Here is a 17,814-nt window from a genome sequence, read left to right as displayed (position 1 = left end):
CCACAGTTTATTTACAATACAGCTGTTATGCTTAAATCTGAAGTCGCATATTTGACGTGGATTTACGCGACCCGCATTGCCTGTAATGTACAGCAGAGGTAAAGTAACAACAACAAGCAGCAGCAGGAATAACGGTAAATCACACCGTCGGGGTGTCATCACGGTCGCAATCCATACCGCGATCAAAAACCGTGATGGTGTATCGCGGGAGCGATAAAAATACCGTGACGGTAACGCGGGCCAATACAGGATCCGCGTTGCCTGTACTGTATATTCAAATTGTTTAAATTATGAAACCTTGGGGTAGGGTGGGTCATAATGCAAGTTGAAATACTTACTTCGGAAACAAAAGAAAATTCTTTATAATTTTCTTCGGAAACCTGATGAAATGTATGGAAGTATACTCAGGTAGTGTTGATTCAGATTTTATTCAAATCATGATCCCAAGGGAAGGGTGGGTCACAACAGGGAGCTGAATTTTTACATGGAAAAAAATGTAGACATATATCTTCTTCTTTCAAAAATTCCATTGCTTTGAATGTCAAGGTCATAGGTCAAGATCCAAGGTCATATCAGACCACAAAAAAAGATATATATGTTTAAGTCCTATACCAACCTGAACTTTTCTAAGTCACAGGTCAATGCCAAAGCAAAATCCTTTGAATTAATTTTATCCTATTTTCCATTTGAGATGGTCACCATCTCAATAATGTCTAGTTAAACAATTTTTTTGAAGAACCCTCTTGTGGGTGTCATCATGATTTTTAGCTCACCTGAGCTGAAAGCTCAAGTGAGCTATTCTGATCACATTTTGTCTGTCATCCGTCTGTCTGTCTGTGAGTCCGTCTGTCTGTAAACTTTTCACATTTTCAACATCTTCTCAAGAACCACTGGGCCAATTTCAACCAAACTTGGCACAAAGCATCCTTAGCCTAATGGGATTCAAAATAGTGTAAATTAAGGACCACGCCCTTTTGCAAAGGGAGATAATTAGGAATTTATAAAAACATTTCGAGACATTTTGAAAAACCATCTCATGAACCATAAGACTAGGAAAGCTGTAACTTGTGTGAAAGCATGCTCTGGTAGTGAAGATTCAAAGTTGTGAAAATCATGACCCCCGGGGATAGGGTGGGGCCACAATGGGGGGTCAAATTTAAACATAGGAATATATGGAGTAAATCTTTAAAAATCTTCTACTCAGAAACTAATCAGCCAGGAAAGCTGACACTTGTGTGGAAGCATCCTCAGGTAGTGTAGATTCAAAGTTGTGAAAATCATGACCCTTGGGGGTAGGGTGGGGCCACAATGGGGGGTCGAAGTTTAACATAGGAATATATAGAGTATATCTTTAAAAATCTTCTTCTCAAAAACTAATCAGCCAGGAAAGCTGAAACTTGTGTGAAAGCATCCTCAGGTAGTGTAAATTCAAAGTTGTGAAAATCATGACCCTTGGGGGTAGGGTGGGGCTACAATGGGGGTCGAAGTTTAACAAAGGAATATATAGAGTAAATCTTTAAAAATCTTCTTCTCAGAAACTAATCAGCCAGATGATTCTTTATAATTGGTAAGACTTTGCCCCCAGGACAATTCTTTGGCCTCACAAGAAGGTTCAGAGTTTGATGTAGGTTTATATCCCATACATAAACTATTGTTAAGGATCTTTTTGAAAACAGCAATACTCAACATATGATATGACTATAAAATCATCCAGTTAAAGGGACTAATGATTATAAACATAAGAATATCCAGGGGGAAAATGGATTTTATTTATACAGGATCTACATGTATTATTGTACATTGTCCAGATAGTTTGTATTATGACTCCACTAAGCTGATTTTATCATACCTATTGTTCCTCAGGTGAGCAATGTGGCCCATGGGCCTCTTGTTGATTGTTATTATGCTAAACAGCATACACAAAGGCGTAATTTGATTAGTTCTCACCATATGTGTTCTTGTATTGTACATTGTAATTACAAAAAAACTTAAGAATAGTTCATTTACACAGACATATGGGAAAACATTATTTCTGGACACTAGGTATGAACTAGTTATCCCAAAATGACAAAATCTAAATCAAAATTAGCAAATTCTAGCATGTAGGCAGTCTTTAATAGTCAGGACTCCAAAAACGTCTGTTATCCACAGTAGGCTGTATATATATATATATAAGTTTATTCTTATATTACAGGATATTCATGCCACTTATGTGACATACCATATCGCCATGAATCATCTTTAAAACTGCACAATCTTACTTGTCACTCTAGTAAGTATTTACAGAATGTTTGCTGGTATTTGATTTGATATAAAACAGGCAGTAAGATAAAAGGTGAACCTGCTTCACACTTCAGTGCCTAAAGTTGACCCCAAAAGCAGACCTCAGAGTAAACCCATAATAAACCATGAGCAGACACAAATTTTCAAAAAGCAGACCCTGACCAGACCCCAAGCACTCAACCCTGAAAGTAAACTCCGGGTTAGTTTGGGTCTGCTTTGGTGTTAGGTTGGAATTAGCTGCAGGTCTGTAGCTCCCAGACTGAAAAAGTTTGGATAGACCGCTTTTTGTACAAAAATTAGCACCATTAAATTAATTCTTCATTCTATTTACTGTTGATATCTGTCCTATACCTGCCTCAAACTTTTTTTTAAACACACTGTTGACCTTGGAAATTGTAGTATGTTAAATTTATGTCCAGCTCAAGAGTTGCCCTTTTATAATGTATACAAACTGCACCACTTCACTTTACAGGGCTGGAAATGGAGTTATCAAAATATCAGAAGCAAGTGAAGTAATGTCTGTAGTAAAATGTCCAAGGAATTTTTTGGAATCAAATATTTGTACAGAATGTGTTATGAAATAAGGTTATTCAGTCCAAAACTAGCGCAGTTTTTTGTGTGCCATAAATTGCAGGTTTTTACTACATGTATATGCGTGTTACTGTAGGTTGTCTATCTGAATTTCTTACGACCGGGAGGTACAGACCTGCAGCTAAGGTTAGATCTGTATATAATGTAATAGTAGACAAATCTTGAGACATTGTTTTCAAACATTTATTACATAAATTACTTTCATGCTAATCAAATATAAAATATACTTTTTTTCATTAGATTGTTTACCTTTCATCAAAATGACAGTTTGAAATCATGAACTTTGACCTTTCGTAGTTATCAAATGAGTTTCTGACGGGCAGAATTATATGAATTTTGTAAGAAGGAGGTTTTTAACCAGGTTTTCCAACGGAAAAATTCGGTTATTAAAATGGCGTGCAGGCGGGTGGGTGGGCGGCTGCCAAAAGGGTACCCTCATTGTACAGATAACCTCTCCTACAGTTCTCACGATAGGAAGTTGTTCTTTTGCAGATCAATTGTGCATATATCAGAGGTGTGCATATTGCTAGGATTTTGATTTCCAATAATTTATGAAAAAAATACCAGCTTTTGAACTTAGTCATTTTTTGGCAAAATATTGCATATAGGGTACCCTCATTGTACGGATAACTCCTCTTACAGTTCTCAACATAGGAAATTGTTCTTTTGCAGATCAATTGTACATATATCAGAGGTGTGCATATTGCTAGGATTTTGATTTCCAATAATTTATAAAAAAAAAAACCCAGCTTTTGAACTAAGTCATTTTTGGCAAAATATTGCATATAGGGTACTCAATTTCACTGGATACGGGTTGACATGGATTATGGATACAGTTCACATAAATGAAAACCCGGTTTGCTGTCACATTGACAGCTTTTTACTTGTTCATATATTAAACAAAAGAACATTTAACTTTGGTACAATATCCAAAAATTAAGTAGAAATGCAAGTTGTAAGCCTTAACTACAAGGCCTGAGGTTGTGGGCTTAATTGATTTCAGCTGGTAGAAAGTCCTAAAAAAAATAACAAAAGCTGGTGGAGGTAGAAAAATCTAGTAATCCTTTCATATTAAATCATTATTGAAATTTTAAGTGCCATTTTCAGGCATAAGTTAGGTTGTTTTAAGAAATAAACAGCAATTTAAAAATTCACTGGGATTTGAACTTGGTTGTTCACATGATCAAATCCTCAGGATTTGATCAGTGAAGACCGAATTACTTACATTTACATTTGAGAATGACACAACGTTCAGAATCATTAATATAACAGTGTTTTTGCTCACCTTAGCTGAAAGCTTAAGTGAGCTATTCTGATCACATTTTGTCTGTTGTCCATCTGTATGAAAACTTTTCACATTTTCAAAATCTACTCAACAACCACTGGGCTAATTTCAATTTATCTTGGCACAAAGCATTCTTAGGCTAAGGAGATTAAAAGTTAAGAAAATTAAGGATCACGCCCTTTTGCAAAGGGAGATAATTAGAATTTATTGAAAATTGAGAAATTTCAAAAAATCTTCTTCTAACAAACCATTAGGCCAGGAAAGCTGATACTTTTGTGGAAGCATCCTCAGGTAGTGTAGATTCAAAGTTGTGAAAATCATGACCCCCAGGGGTAGGGTGGGGCCACATTGGGAGGTTGAATTTTTACATAGGAGTATATAGAGAAAAATTTTTTCTAAAAAAACATTTGCCTAGAAAACTGTAACTTTAGTGAATGCAACTTCAGTGTAGATTCAAATTTGTTCAAATCACAATATTTAGGAATAGGGTGGAGCCACATTGAAGATTCAGTTGTACAAAGGAAAACCTTTTAATTATTCACAAAAACTTAAATGTTATTATACATGCTTTAACATACATGCAAGCATTTTAATATATTGCTGATTCTTTAAAATCATTTGAACTTTGGCCCCTTGACAATTATTGGACAGAGTTTGATGTAGGTTTATATCCTGTATGTAAACAAGGGTCTTTTTGAGAACTGCAATGCTGAATGTGGCACGACTATAAAATCATCCCGTTAGAAAAGGGACTTGATTACAAATATAAGAATATCCAGGGGGAGACAGATTTTTTGTACAGGATCTACATGTACAGCAACCGCAACGTTATTTTTTACACGATAAATGATAGGATAGGATTCATGCACGATAGGATAGGATTAACGCAGAATAGAACAGTATACACGCACGATATGATAGGATTGATACACGATAGGAAAGGATAAACGATGTTCATGATAAACGTATAACAGCCTTAAACAATCTTCACGTTTAACCTGATAATGGCAGAATTTGAGGAAAAACTCGTGCAATTCAAGATATAGATGACATTTCTTGTTATCAACAAATGACCGGTTGTTGTAATCGCTGCATCATTTATATAATATATTAAAATGGCCAATTAAATTTTCTTAACAAATATTATGAGCTAAAATGATCAATTATTTGTATTGTTAACATTGTTTTCAATACCGAACAACCCAGCCGATTGCCGCGAACATTTCAGCCCAAGAGCAAATAACACGGAAAATAGCGGACTCAATGGAAATACAACTCTTGCTCTAAATAAATATAAAATCTATAATAAATACATTTATTTCTGTATAAAAAATGAAGCATTAAAAATAAATTATTAACACATATACACATTCTGCGTACGATATGTTGACATTGTTTTCATTACTGCACACCCAAACCGATCGCCGGGAACATTTTATCCCGAGATCAAATATCACACGGAAAATATAGCAGGTTCAATTGAAATAATAATTTTGTTGAAAGTAAATATTAGTTAAATAATAATGACTTTTGTTCCTATAAACAATGGTGCATGCAAAACATTATGTTATACATACAAGTTAATGTTTACACAGGTATACAGTCTGCGTATGATTTAATATATTCGATATACAGGTAAATATGTTACCTTGTTCCTAAGAACATCGATAGTTTACAATCATTTTTCACTTCCACTGCTTACAGATATGAATTATATGTACTACTGATTACCGTAATTTGATCTAAATAAATTGAGAATTTTTGTATCAAGATAAAATGCTGGATAAGGAATTTACATTTTTTGTTCGATAAATGTCCGTATACGGCGCATTGGTTGAATCGTAACTTTGAAAGAACTGTACGTCTTGCCAAACGATTAACACGATAGGATAAACGGAACAATTAACCGTTAAAATAAAACGATAATCCTGATAGGATTAGCGCATGATAGGATAGGATTAACGCATGATAGAACAGTATACACGCACAATACGATAGGATTGATACACAATACGATAGGATAGGATTGTAAAGAATAACGTTGCAGGTACAGTATTATACCACATATTCCAGATATTTTGCATTATGACTCCATGAATCTGATTTTATCACGCCTATTGTTGCTCAGGTGAGTGATGTGGCCTGTGGGCCTCTTGTTACGTTTACAATAGTGCGGCCGTCAAGTAATAAGCGTCTGCAGATATCATTGTGACATCATGAACACGTTCATACAGAATTGAACGCTTTTGCTTTGGTTCATGTAAGGAAGCTAGCATATTTGCAAATGTAAATACCTACAGTATTTGATTTTAAACTTCTTGCATTTAACTTGGCTTACAATTTACACTAAGGGCTTTTTTTTTTTAATTTTAGGTAAGGAGGAACTGATTGAGGAAGATGAGTCATCTATTAATGGCTTCAAGGAACCAGAGATAGAGTCAGTAAGTATTAAAATTAGATAGAATATATCTCACAGATTGTTCATATAAAATGCATGTTGCGTGTAAAATCCCAATATTAGTAATTAAGATTTCAGTCTTTGTAGGTGTTATACTCTGTCTTAAGATATTTATGCGGCACATTTTCTTGAATTATTCAAAATTCATAAATACCTTAGGGTTTAACAGGTCGAGACCACTAGATTTTGTGCCGTCGGCATAAATTTGCATACAAAATTGGCTTTCTGTTTACTTTTATTGACAAACCAATCAGGTGAATGAGTTGCAAGGCATTGTTGGCTACTACAAGTTTCATTGTATACAAAGCGTATTGAAAATATATACCTTTTTGAATTGTTCTATGGAAACTCATTTTCAATTATTTTTCAAAATTAATAAAATATATATGGGAAATTATGTCTGATCTTTCATTTCTATGCTCAGATTTGAAAAATGTTGCCTATGAGGCTTTATATCAATCTATGTAAATACCCCATTGTCAATGTTCAAAAGAGAGGTACGTTCTATTATATTAGAAGCAGTGAGTATGTTTTTCATGTGATACCCCAGGTTTATGACAGCATGTAATATTAGTAGAATATTGAAATTTTCTTCAGGGACACTCATCATAATGCTTAGTGTACAAAATGCTACATGAAACGTGCATTTCAACTATCGTGGCTATTTACATATGTTATTTAAATTATTAATGGTGTACAATAATTAAGTCACCAAAAAAAATTATGCAGTTTTTCCTTATCAAAATTTGCTCTTACTTGTATGCGCATGTATGCCAATCTATTGATACTGATCAAATTTTGAAACAACAGTTGATAAATTAGAACAACAGTATTTTTCAATGTGAGCATGGAACAAAGTCTTCTATACGTAATATTTCCTATTTGGGTCATCTGAATAAACTCAGGTGACCTATTGTTATCCGTTTTTGTCCGTCGTCGTGCGTTGTGCGTTACCCCTTAACAATTTTACATTTTTAATTTCTTCTTAAAAACTACAAGTTCAATTGTTACCATTTTTGATGTGAGGCATCTCTTTGGTAAGAGGAATCTAAATTGTGATATTCATGGTTCTACCACCCCTGGGCACCACAGGTGGGGCCAAATATGCCCCCCCCCCCAAAAAAAAAGCCAAATTTTCAAAAATCCTCTCTACTCCCACACACGTGAGGAAAAAACTGGTTGCATGGCCCCTGGGTCATGGGTTCTGGCTCTGAGGTTGGGCCAATATGGCCATATAGTAAAATTGTATTGAATCTTAGAAAATCTTCTCTACTCCCATATATATTTGTTAACGACTAAATGCATGATTATGATGTCCACTATCTCCTTTACCAAAATTGTTGATTTCATGACCCCTGGGTCAGGGGTTCAGGCTGTGGGGTTGGGCCAATATAGCCTTATAGTGAAAATGTATTAAATCTTAGAAAATCTTCTTCTCTACTCCCATATATATTTGTTAAAAACTAAATACATGATTATGATGTCCAAGAAGCCCTCTACCAAACTTGTGAAATTCATAACCCCTGTATCAGGGGTTCATAACCCCTGTATCAGGGGTTCGGGCTCTAGGGTGGGGCCAATATGGCCATAAAGTAAATAGGTATTAAATCTTAAAAGATATTCTTCTTTACTCCGATACATGTGGGCAAAAAACTGAATACATGGTTATGATGTCCACTATCTCCTCTACCAAACTTGTGAAATTCATGGCCCCTGGGTCAGGGGTTCAGGACATGGAGGGGGGGGGGGGGGCAATATAGTGTTAATGCATATAATGTTTAAAATCTTCTCTATTCTCACACATCTGTATGAAAAACTGACTTCATAATTATGTTCACCAGGTAGTCCTCTACTAAAATTTTAAATTTCATGTCCCCTGGAGTATGGGTTTTGACTCTAAGGCAGGGCCAATATGGATGTATAGGTGTTAATGCATATAATGTTTACAAATTATTAAGTTTTTCGCCAACATTATAGGTTTCATAGTTCTTTTTGTAAGATTTCAGACAGGGAGGTGGTGGTCATTACAAATTTATAATTTTTGTATTCCGAATGAAACCTAATTAAATGCAAATATGAGACTCCTCGACAAGTTTTTTATGGGTTATATGCTACTCAGGTGACAGTTAAGGCCAATTGGCCTCTTGTTACCTTCTAAAGTAAAAATCGAGTTGTATGAATTTTCCAACAAGCAATTAAATATTGTCTATAAAACAGCCAAAAGTAAACACGTTGTAAACCGTCATACTTTGCGACTCATTCAATGGACTTGAGAACCTGTTTGACATAAATATTGTCACATGAAACATAAAGCTATTTCTGTTATGGCTATTAATTGATGCTCATGTGAGCGATGCTGCCCATAAGCCTCTTGTTTTATTTAATGTTAGATTAAATGAAACGTTCAATCCTTCATAACCAATTTCTTATGTACTTTTGAAAAATAATCATTTAATTACAACCACTCCTTATTAAAAATAATTTTTCTCTACAAAGTTTCTGGCACACGGAAGAGAACTTAATAACATGTTAATTAATATGGCTTTTCCATATATGTTTCATATCCCTTCCTCAGAGCATATATAATGGCCTTACAGTGACAATACAAATATATTTTATAGAAATAGACATAAATATAAATATAAGCATTGATTGCTTAAATGTACAGTACACCTCATAAGTATCCCAACAAAAACACTGGCCACTGTGAGTTTCGGTACCTTTAATCTATTATTCTCTATTAAGCCCTCGAAACAAGAAAAGACGTGGTGCAACACTACGCGACGCGATGTAGTAACATGGTGTTACATGCAGTATTTACCTGTGAGGATTAAAGAATAAAACTTTAAAAATATTTATTTATTTACGTAAGAGAATTTTAGAAAAAAGAAACAGTAATTAAAAAAAAAATTCATTACATTTTAAGGCACACAATATTTTAGAACAATGCCACTGTAACAGTGAATTTCTGTTGAGATAGATTTGCAGATATTTCCAAAGGAGGGGCCGGGGGTATAAATGTTTTACAAATGAATAATAACTCCAACTTTTTGTCATATTTCTGTGATGTAGTAAAAAATGACACATTTTCTCAGTTTTTTAACGAGGAAAATGTGTCTGCATCCGTCGCCCACAACAAAATTAATATATTTTTTGTAATATCAGAGTCATGATAAAATCATAATGTGAATTTCATCGTGAGCAACGGCTGCGGATATTATTTTTCTGTTAAAAAAACTACTGGAAAATACAATCATTCTAATAATGCTACAATGTGTCATGTAGTCAATTTCAACTGATTTTACTATTGTTTACAGATTGAATTGCAAGAAGAGAACTTGTGTTCATTGGCTATTATGGGACATTTTCACCAATCATCTGAAAAGTACTTCAAACATGCTGCTGCAGGCTCGCAGTGTACAAGCAATTGTCTGATGGCTATAGTTGCTTCTAATCATAAACCAGTGGACAACTGGAACTCCGATATCATTGATGAAATTCTTATTGAAGGTGATAAACTACACCTAAATATTCTCCAGAGAAATCACTGGCCATTTGGAAGAAAAGAATCAAGAATTGACATGGATGAGATTCCTGAAAAAATTTGTTGCCAAATTGAAAAAGAAAAAATTGAAGCAAGTGTTGGTGTTCTGGATGAGGCAAAATTTGCTCTATCTACTGAGATTGATGGTTTGATTCAAAGAGCACTAGAAGCAACACCAAATCAAAGTTTTATTCTTAGAATGTTTGGGTCATGCACAGCAATTCTCAGGAGAGAAAATCAGCAATACTGCATATTTGATCCTCATTCTAGAAACTATGCTGGTCTTATTGACCCTAGTGGCACTGCAGGACTCTTTTACTTTGATAGTCTTTCAGATATGATTAGATATTTAAAAGGAAATGTGGGATGTAGAGAGGAGCAGGTGGACTTATTTCCAATTTTTGTCAATTTATTGAGATCTGATTTTACAGAACACAAAGCAGACCCATCGGTACCTGAATTTGGAAATTCTTGTGACGTACCTAAACTGGAAAATCTGCAGGAGTTTGTGACCACCACAAGTAAGTGTGTTCTAAAGCATATACTCAAATCTAAAGATGTATAATATAGAAACAGAAATAATATATTTTGGCAAGCAAATTATGTTAACTGAGGTTTCTCAATGTCCTTAAACTTTACAAACACCCCTCACAAGGTCCTTCTGTCCATCCATGTCTGTCACTGGAATGAAAAGTGCATTATTCTTGCCCAGCCTTCTTTTTTATTGAAAAACATAGAAAGTTCTAACTTAACATTAATCTTTGATCTTAGAGTGTGTCATGATCTTGACCCAAGGTCAATGGTGCAAGTTCAAGGTCAGTTTAAAAAAAAAATTAGGATGGCAATCTCTAACCAGTCGGAATGATGGTAACCGGTTACAAAATCAGTAATTGGTATTCATGAAAACAAAATTCCCTGCAGGAATTGAACTTGGGACCTGTGTGTTGGTGATTAGATAGATACATATTTTGGCCATGTAAACTGGTTGACAATGAGTCAAATTCACCATGTTGTTCATGACGTAATGTCATAAAAAGTGGAAGTCACAGGGTGTAAAGGATTCTTGATGCAATTTCTGAACAAATTTTTTTTATAAAAATTATTTATTTTTTGAGACTTTTATCAAAATACGCTAAATTGGAGACCATTAAAACCCCAGGGCTGAGCACTTAAAATAAATTGGTGTTTATTATGAAGTAAGTTAAAATGTCCAGCTTTTCATAAATCATAAATGAACAATATGCTAATATCACTGTTGAGTACAGTGATATTAGCATTCAATACATTAAAATTCAATGTGTTTATTTTACATTTTTTTCTTACATAGTAACACAGCATCAATTTAATTCATAGAAATCGTAAAGCAGATACATGATACTACTATTTAAAAGGATTATTGCAAATGGAAATCTGTAACTTGTCATAGGCACACTTTGTTTTAAGAAGTCGAACTGACTGCAACATTGCAACATGTGGACATGTTGGACTGATACATTCAGTCCAACATGTCCACATGTTGCAATGTTGCAGTTGGTTCAATGAGTTGAAATATAAAAAAAAAGAAATTAATGATTAAAAAAATCCTCGAATGCATTGAGATATAATTAATATTGATATAATTAAGGTTTTAATTATAAATCATTTATAATCCTGAGTTACTAACTAAACATGATATTTTCCATTCAAAGAAACATCACATTTGTCTCCTTATTGAATAAGTACATGTACAGTAAGCCCAAATCAAGAGAACTTTGACACTTGATATATTAGCCACTTTATTTAAAAAACAAAACTTACACCATGGAAAATACTATCAGTGTTTGACACCATGGAAAATAATATCAATGCAAACACATCAGTGAATTTTTAAAAAATCTCTGTTGTAAATTTCTTCTTGTTTTGGGGTGAGTAAACAGTGGGTTACTTTAGCATTTCACACCCAACTTTTTGGGGTGAGCTATATATATACACACAGGTGTGTGCTATACACTAGACTGTATGGTAGTAAATTGGTGTGTCAACTGAGGATAGTTCATTAGTCAAATACTTGTTGACATCTCTATTTTCAAAAACTGTTTAATTGTGTTGGTCATGGTTGCTCGTATTTTTCCTTCCTGAATATCAAACTAATGTTAAACTCAGCTTAAATAATATTTTTATTTTTTAGAGAAAGGTAAAAGGAAATCTAGACCAAAAAGACCATGTCCCTTTTGTGGTCAACTAAAAGGCAGGCTTACAGATCACATTAAAGCAAAACACAAAACTGAAGAGCAAGTGAAGCAGGCCCTAGCACTGCCAAAGGATCTCAGGGATAGGGCTTTTGATTTGATGAAAAAAGAAGGCATCTTTAGAGCCAACACTGAATTCCTTAAATCTCAGAGAATAGATGAGATTAATTTAATCAGAGAAAGAAACCAAGGAAGTTCCAATTTGAAGATATGTTCTACTTGTAAAGGCTTTTTCAAAGCTTCTATGATTTTTAAACATAAAAAGAAATGTCTTGCTGCTGAAGGATCTACCAATGCACCAGTATCATTGTCAACTAGAAGCTTAGTCCCAGACAATGAGTTTACAAAAGAGTACAGAGAAGAAATTTTGGAAAGTTTTAGAGATTCTGAGTATGGTAGCTTGATTCGCGATGATATCTGGATCAAGCACTATGGTTATTTTTTGTATGAAAATCTGCAAGGCAGCTGCAAAAAAGTTGAGAAAAGATTGTCATTAAATTCAAAGTTGAGAAGGTTAGCTCATTTGTTTTTAGAATTTAAAAGGATTGTTGCAGATAGAAAGCAGATTGTAGTAGAAAGCTGCAGTGAAATGTTCAACATCGATTTCTATGAAGAATTGAAACTGGCTATTGGAAACATGACTAGAGACAAAGACAGTAACAAAATTAAGAATGGGCTTAAACTGACATTAAAATATCTAGTTAAAGATGTATGTGATGCTATGCATGTGTACTACCTGAAAAGGAAAGAAAATAAAAAAGCCGAAGATCTAGGAAACTACATGTTAGTCTTGAATAAGTCTTGGTCCTCATTTTTTAAGAATGCTGAAGAATCCATAATTACTAGAAGGCTTACAGAACTGAGGGCACCCGTCCAACTCCCAGATAAATCAGACATCATTCGACTAAGAGACTATACCAAGAAAACAATCCAAGATTTAACAGGGGATGGATATAACTTACTTGAAAATGCAGGGTTTTGTAAACTTAGAGATGCTCTTGTTTCCAGACTCACTCTATTTAATGCAAGAAGAGGGGGAGAACCAAGTCGAATGATGATGTCAGAATTTGAAGATGCTGTGAATGACAAATGGATAGACAGAAGCAGAACTCATTTTGTTCAAGACGAAATTGAAAAAAAGTTGCTATGTGATACAAAAGTAGCTTATCTTCATGCTTCAAAAATTGCTAAACTAGTCCCAGTCATAATACCAACAGACTGCTTGAAAGCACTGAGTATTCTTACAGATGTTGAAGTGCGAAGATCAGTAGGTATTAACCCCAACAATGAGTTTGTTTTTCCAAATACAAAGAATTCTTTGGGTCATGTCATTGGATGGGACTGTGTCAACAGAATGTGCCAGGAAGCAGGACTGGAGCGCAAAATGAATGCTACTAGCATGAGGCATTATATTGCAACTGAATATGCTCTTTTGGATGTTGCAGCACGTGACCGTGAATTGTTTTATAAACACATGGGACACTCAGAGACGATCAATGAAAATATTTATCAGTGTCCTCCTGCAGTTAGGGAGATTATCCATGTTGGAAAAGTTCTTGGCCAATTGGATGACATAGATGAAGGTAACAGCTTCTTGCATGCTCTAAAACATAATAATATTCTTATCTATAATTTTAGATACATTAAATCCAAGTGAAATAAGTGCTTTTTTTTTTTGTACTTAATCTTGGCCCTGAGTTCCAGTTGCCATCTGGTGTCACAAATGCAAAAACTAGAATGGTGTATGACTATCTGATTTTTGCATATTTGTTTTCCCCTAGGTCTAGAATCTTGTGTATAATATTTGTCAAAAAAAGACATGCTCTGAATTGTTTTTAACTTTTAAATAATGCATGGCAATTGCGTTCTGCTTCTTCTTGCAATGTATTTAAAGAGGTATTGAGTTAAGAAAACATAAACTAGACGTCATGCTGCATTTGTTCTATAGTCAAGTTGGTCTACAAATATTCACGTTGCTCTAGGCCAGGTATATTTTTTATAGATTTTGTCTTATTAGTTTAACATTAATTTCACACACTGGCATTTTAAAACTAGCTTAATTTCACGAAAACACTAGGCCTTAAGTTTTCAATGCTTGCCCAAAAATATTAATTTTGGTTTGTAATATTTATATCTGACAGATGAAGTTGATTTGAATCACAGCAAGATTGACACTGGTGGCAAAGATATCAACATAGACAGTGAGACAGTGGAAGGTTTGTTGTTATGTTGTTATATTGTGTAGCTTTTTAATGTTGTCCAATTAATGTTTGCCAAAAATATAAAGGGGCATGGTCACGATTTTGGTCAAAATTCATTTTTTCATTTTGAAATCTACAATTCTTGAGTGAGGTATTAATTTCTTTTAGTCAACCAAAATTTGAGTGCCAGTTGCTGAATTATAAGCGAAATAAAGAATTCACTATTTTTTGTTTTGTAAACAAAGCTCAGCTATGACATGTGTCTGTTTACATTTTAAATGTGGAAAAGAAAACTCCAGTTTTAGACATAAAATGAATGTGACAAACACTATGAACTATTTATGTTCAAAACAAATTAGCAGGTAGAAAAATCTGTTTGAAAATGAACTTTTACCAGTAGATTGAACCCATGCATATTTATGCAGGAGCTTTGTTTACATATGGCAAAGAATTGTGAGCAGTGTATCTCGCTTATAACTCTCCTGCTGATATTCATATTTTGGTTAATCATCAAAAATGCATTACAAAACACTGTGAAGGATAATAATAGAAAAATAAAATTCCACAAAAATCATGACCATCCCCCTTAAATTTTGGTTTGTAATATTTTATATCTAACAGATGAAGTTGATTTGAATCACAGCAAGATTGACACTGGTGGCAAAGATATCAATATAGACATTGATGCAGTGGAAGGTTTGTTGAATTGAATTTTTTCAAGAATTTTAAAGAGTCAAAGATACTAACTCTTTTTATACCCTAATAGTTAAGAATCTGGGACAAGTTTGGATCCAATTAAAGTAGAATAAAAACTTTTTGTAATCTCTAGATGTGTAAGTGGTTTTTTTTTTAGACTAAATTAAAATTCTCTCCTTCAAAAAGTTTTTTTTTCAAACATTTATTATTAAAAATTAAAATATGTAGGATAGTTGAACTAGAAATGTAATAATAATATTATATCATAACTTTGTTTTTACAGAATTCTTTGCTTTAATGGCTGAGGATGCTTCCACTTTTCAATTGCTGGATTTCAGCAAACAAGTTGAGGAAGAAGAGGTCACTATTGATGTTAAGAAATTAATTCCAAAGAAGGAACTAGTTCTCAACAGAATTGTTCAAAACTTTGCCAAAAAGTATTTCACTCCAAGTGCCTGGCTTGCAGCAAAAAATACTTTGAAAATGCTAGAGGGTAAGTAATACCCTTCATCATAAGATTTTGCCCTGGATTTCCTCATGTAATCAGTTGTGTTTTGATCTAAAAAATGGTTAAATTTAGGTCAGGAAGGGATTTTAAAATGAATAGAAGAGTTTAATTCAATAGATACAATAGCACAACAATAGCTAGACGTTCGGAAAAGTTGTTCTCATTATTGTCAACCCATAGCTTAGGAATCAGAAATGATCGACACATAGAGAATCACATTCTGTCTTATTCACTTCAAAGTCAAGCATTTGCATTTAGTGTTATTAATAGGAATTTTAAGGTTTATCAGCTCACCTGAGCTGAAAGCTCTCAAGTGAGCTATTCTGATCACATTTGGTCTGTCGTCCGTCTGTCTATCTGTCCATCTGTCTGTAAACTTTTCTTCACATTTTCAACATCTTCTCATGAACCACTGGGCCAATTTCAACCAAACTTGGCACAAAGCATCCTTAGCTTAAGGGAATTCAAAGTTGTGAAAATTAAGGATCATGCCCTTTTGCAAAGGGAGATAATTAGGAATTTATGAAAATTTTGGAGAAATTTTCAAAAATCTCCTTCTCACGAACCATAAGACCAGGAAAGCTGAAACTTGTATGGAAGCATCATCAGGTAGTGTAGATTCAAAGTTGTGAAAATCATAACCCCCAGGGGTAGGATGGGGCAACAATGGGGGGGGGGGTCAAAGTTTTACATAGGAATATATAGAGTAAATCTTTAAAAATCTTCTTCTCAGAAACTAATCAGCCAGGAAAGCTGAAACTTGTATGGAAGCATCCTCAGGTAGTGTAGATTCAAATTGTGAAAATTAAGACCCCAAGGGTAGGGTGGGGCAACAATGGGGGGGGGGGGGTCAAAGTTTAACATATGCATATATAGAGTAAATCTTTAAAAATCTTCTTCTCAGAAACTAATCAGCTAGGAGAGCTGAAACTTGTGTGAAAGCATCCTCAGATAGTGTAGATTCTAAATTCAAAGTTGTGAAAATCATGACCCATGGGGGGGGGGGGGGGGGGCACAATGCGGGGGGGGGGGGGGGTGGTTAAAGTTACACAAAGGAATATATAGAGTAAATCTTTAAAAATCTTCTTCTCAGAAACTAATCAGCCAGGGAAGCTGAAACTTGTGTGAAAGCATCCTCAGGTAGTGTAGATTCCAAGTTGTGAAAATCATAGCCCCAAGGGGTAGGATGGGGCAACAATGGGGGGGGGGCAAAGTTTTACATAGGAATATATTGAGTAAATCTTTAAAAATCTTCTTCTCAGAAACTAATCAGAAAGGAAAGCTGAAACTTGTATGGAAGCATCCTCAGGTAGTGTAGATTCAAATTGTGAAAATTATGACCCCCGGGGGTAGGGTGGGGCCACAATAAGGGGTCAAAGTTTAATATATGCATATATAGAGTAAATCATTAAAAATCTTCTCAGAAACTAATCAGCCACGAAAACTGAAACTTGTGTGAAAGCATCCTCAGGTAGTGTAGATTCAAAGTTGTGAAAATCATGACCCCTGGGGGTAGGGTGGGGCCACAATGGGGGGGGGTTAAAGTTTAACAAAGGAATATACAGAGTAAATCTTTAAAAATCTTCTTCTCAGAAAATAATCAGAAAGGAAAGCTGAAACTTGTATGGAAGCATCCTCAGGTAGTGTAGATTCAAAGTTGTGAAAATCATAACCCCTGGGGGTAGGATGGGGCCACAATGGGGGATCAAAGTTAAACATAGGAATATATAGAGTAAATCTTTAAAAATCTTCTTCTTAGAAACTAATCAGCTAGGAGAGCTGAAACTTGTGTGAAAGCATCCTCAGATAGTGTAGATTCTAAATTCAAAGTTGTGAAAATCATGACCCATGGGGGGGGGGGGGGTGGTTAAAGTTTAACAAAGGAATATATAGAGTAAATCTTTAAAAATCTTCTTCTCAGAAACTAATCAGCCAGGAAAGCTGAAACTTGTGTGAAAGCATCCTCAGATAGTGTAGATTCTAAATTCAAAGTTGTGAAAATCATGACCCATGGGGGGGG

The 17,814-nt window shown here is 34.6% G+C and overlaps 2 protein-coding genes across 2 annotated transcripts in view; both read left to right on the top strand.

Annotated features, from left to right (window-relative positions):
- Positions 1-7,185, top strand: part of LOC117692695 (histone-lysine N-methyltransferase set-1-like) — a gene marked incomplete at its 5' end in the record, with an annotated part of 69,945 nt that extends 62,760 nt beyond the window's left edge. The window contains 2 exons of the mRNA XM_066071520.1: positions 6,533-6,600; positions 7,168-7,185. Of these exons, the coding sequence (XP_065927592.1) occupies positions 6,533-6,600; positions 7,168-7,185 (86 nt within the window). The remainder of the gene's footprint in view (positions 1-6,532; positions 6,601-7,167) is intronic.
- LOC105327817 (uncharacterized) lies at positions 2,198-15,787 on the top strand. The gene is made up of 7 exons (XM_066071519.1): positions 2,198-2,272; positions 6,533-6,600; positions 9,935-10,682; positions 12,329-13,972; positions 14,531-14,605; positions 15,212-15,286; positions 15,570-15,787. Exons 3-7 carry the CDS (start codon positions 9,974-9,976, stop codon positions 15,785-15,787), a joined length of 2,721 nt encoding a protein of 906 aa, XP_065927591.1. The 5' UTR covers positions 2,198-2,272; positions 6,533-6,600; positions 9,935-9,973.
- The last annotated feature ends 2,027 nt before the right edge of the window (positions 15,788-17,814 follow it).

This window comes from Magallana gigas, chromosome 9 (genome assembly GCF_963853765.1).
Source record: "Magallana gigas chromosome 9, xbMagGiga1.1, whole genome shotgun sequence".
NCBI classification, from domain to species: domain Eukaryota; kingdom Metazoa; phylum Mollusca; class Bivalvia; order Ostreida; family Ostreidae; genus Magallana; species Magallana gigas.
This window is presented reverse-complemented; position numbering and strand designations above follow the sequence as displayed.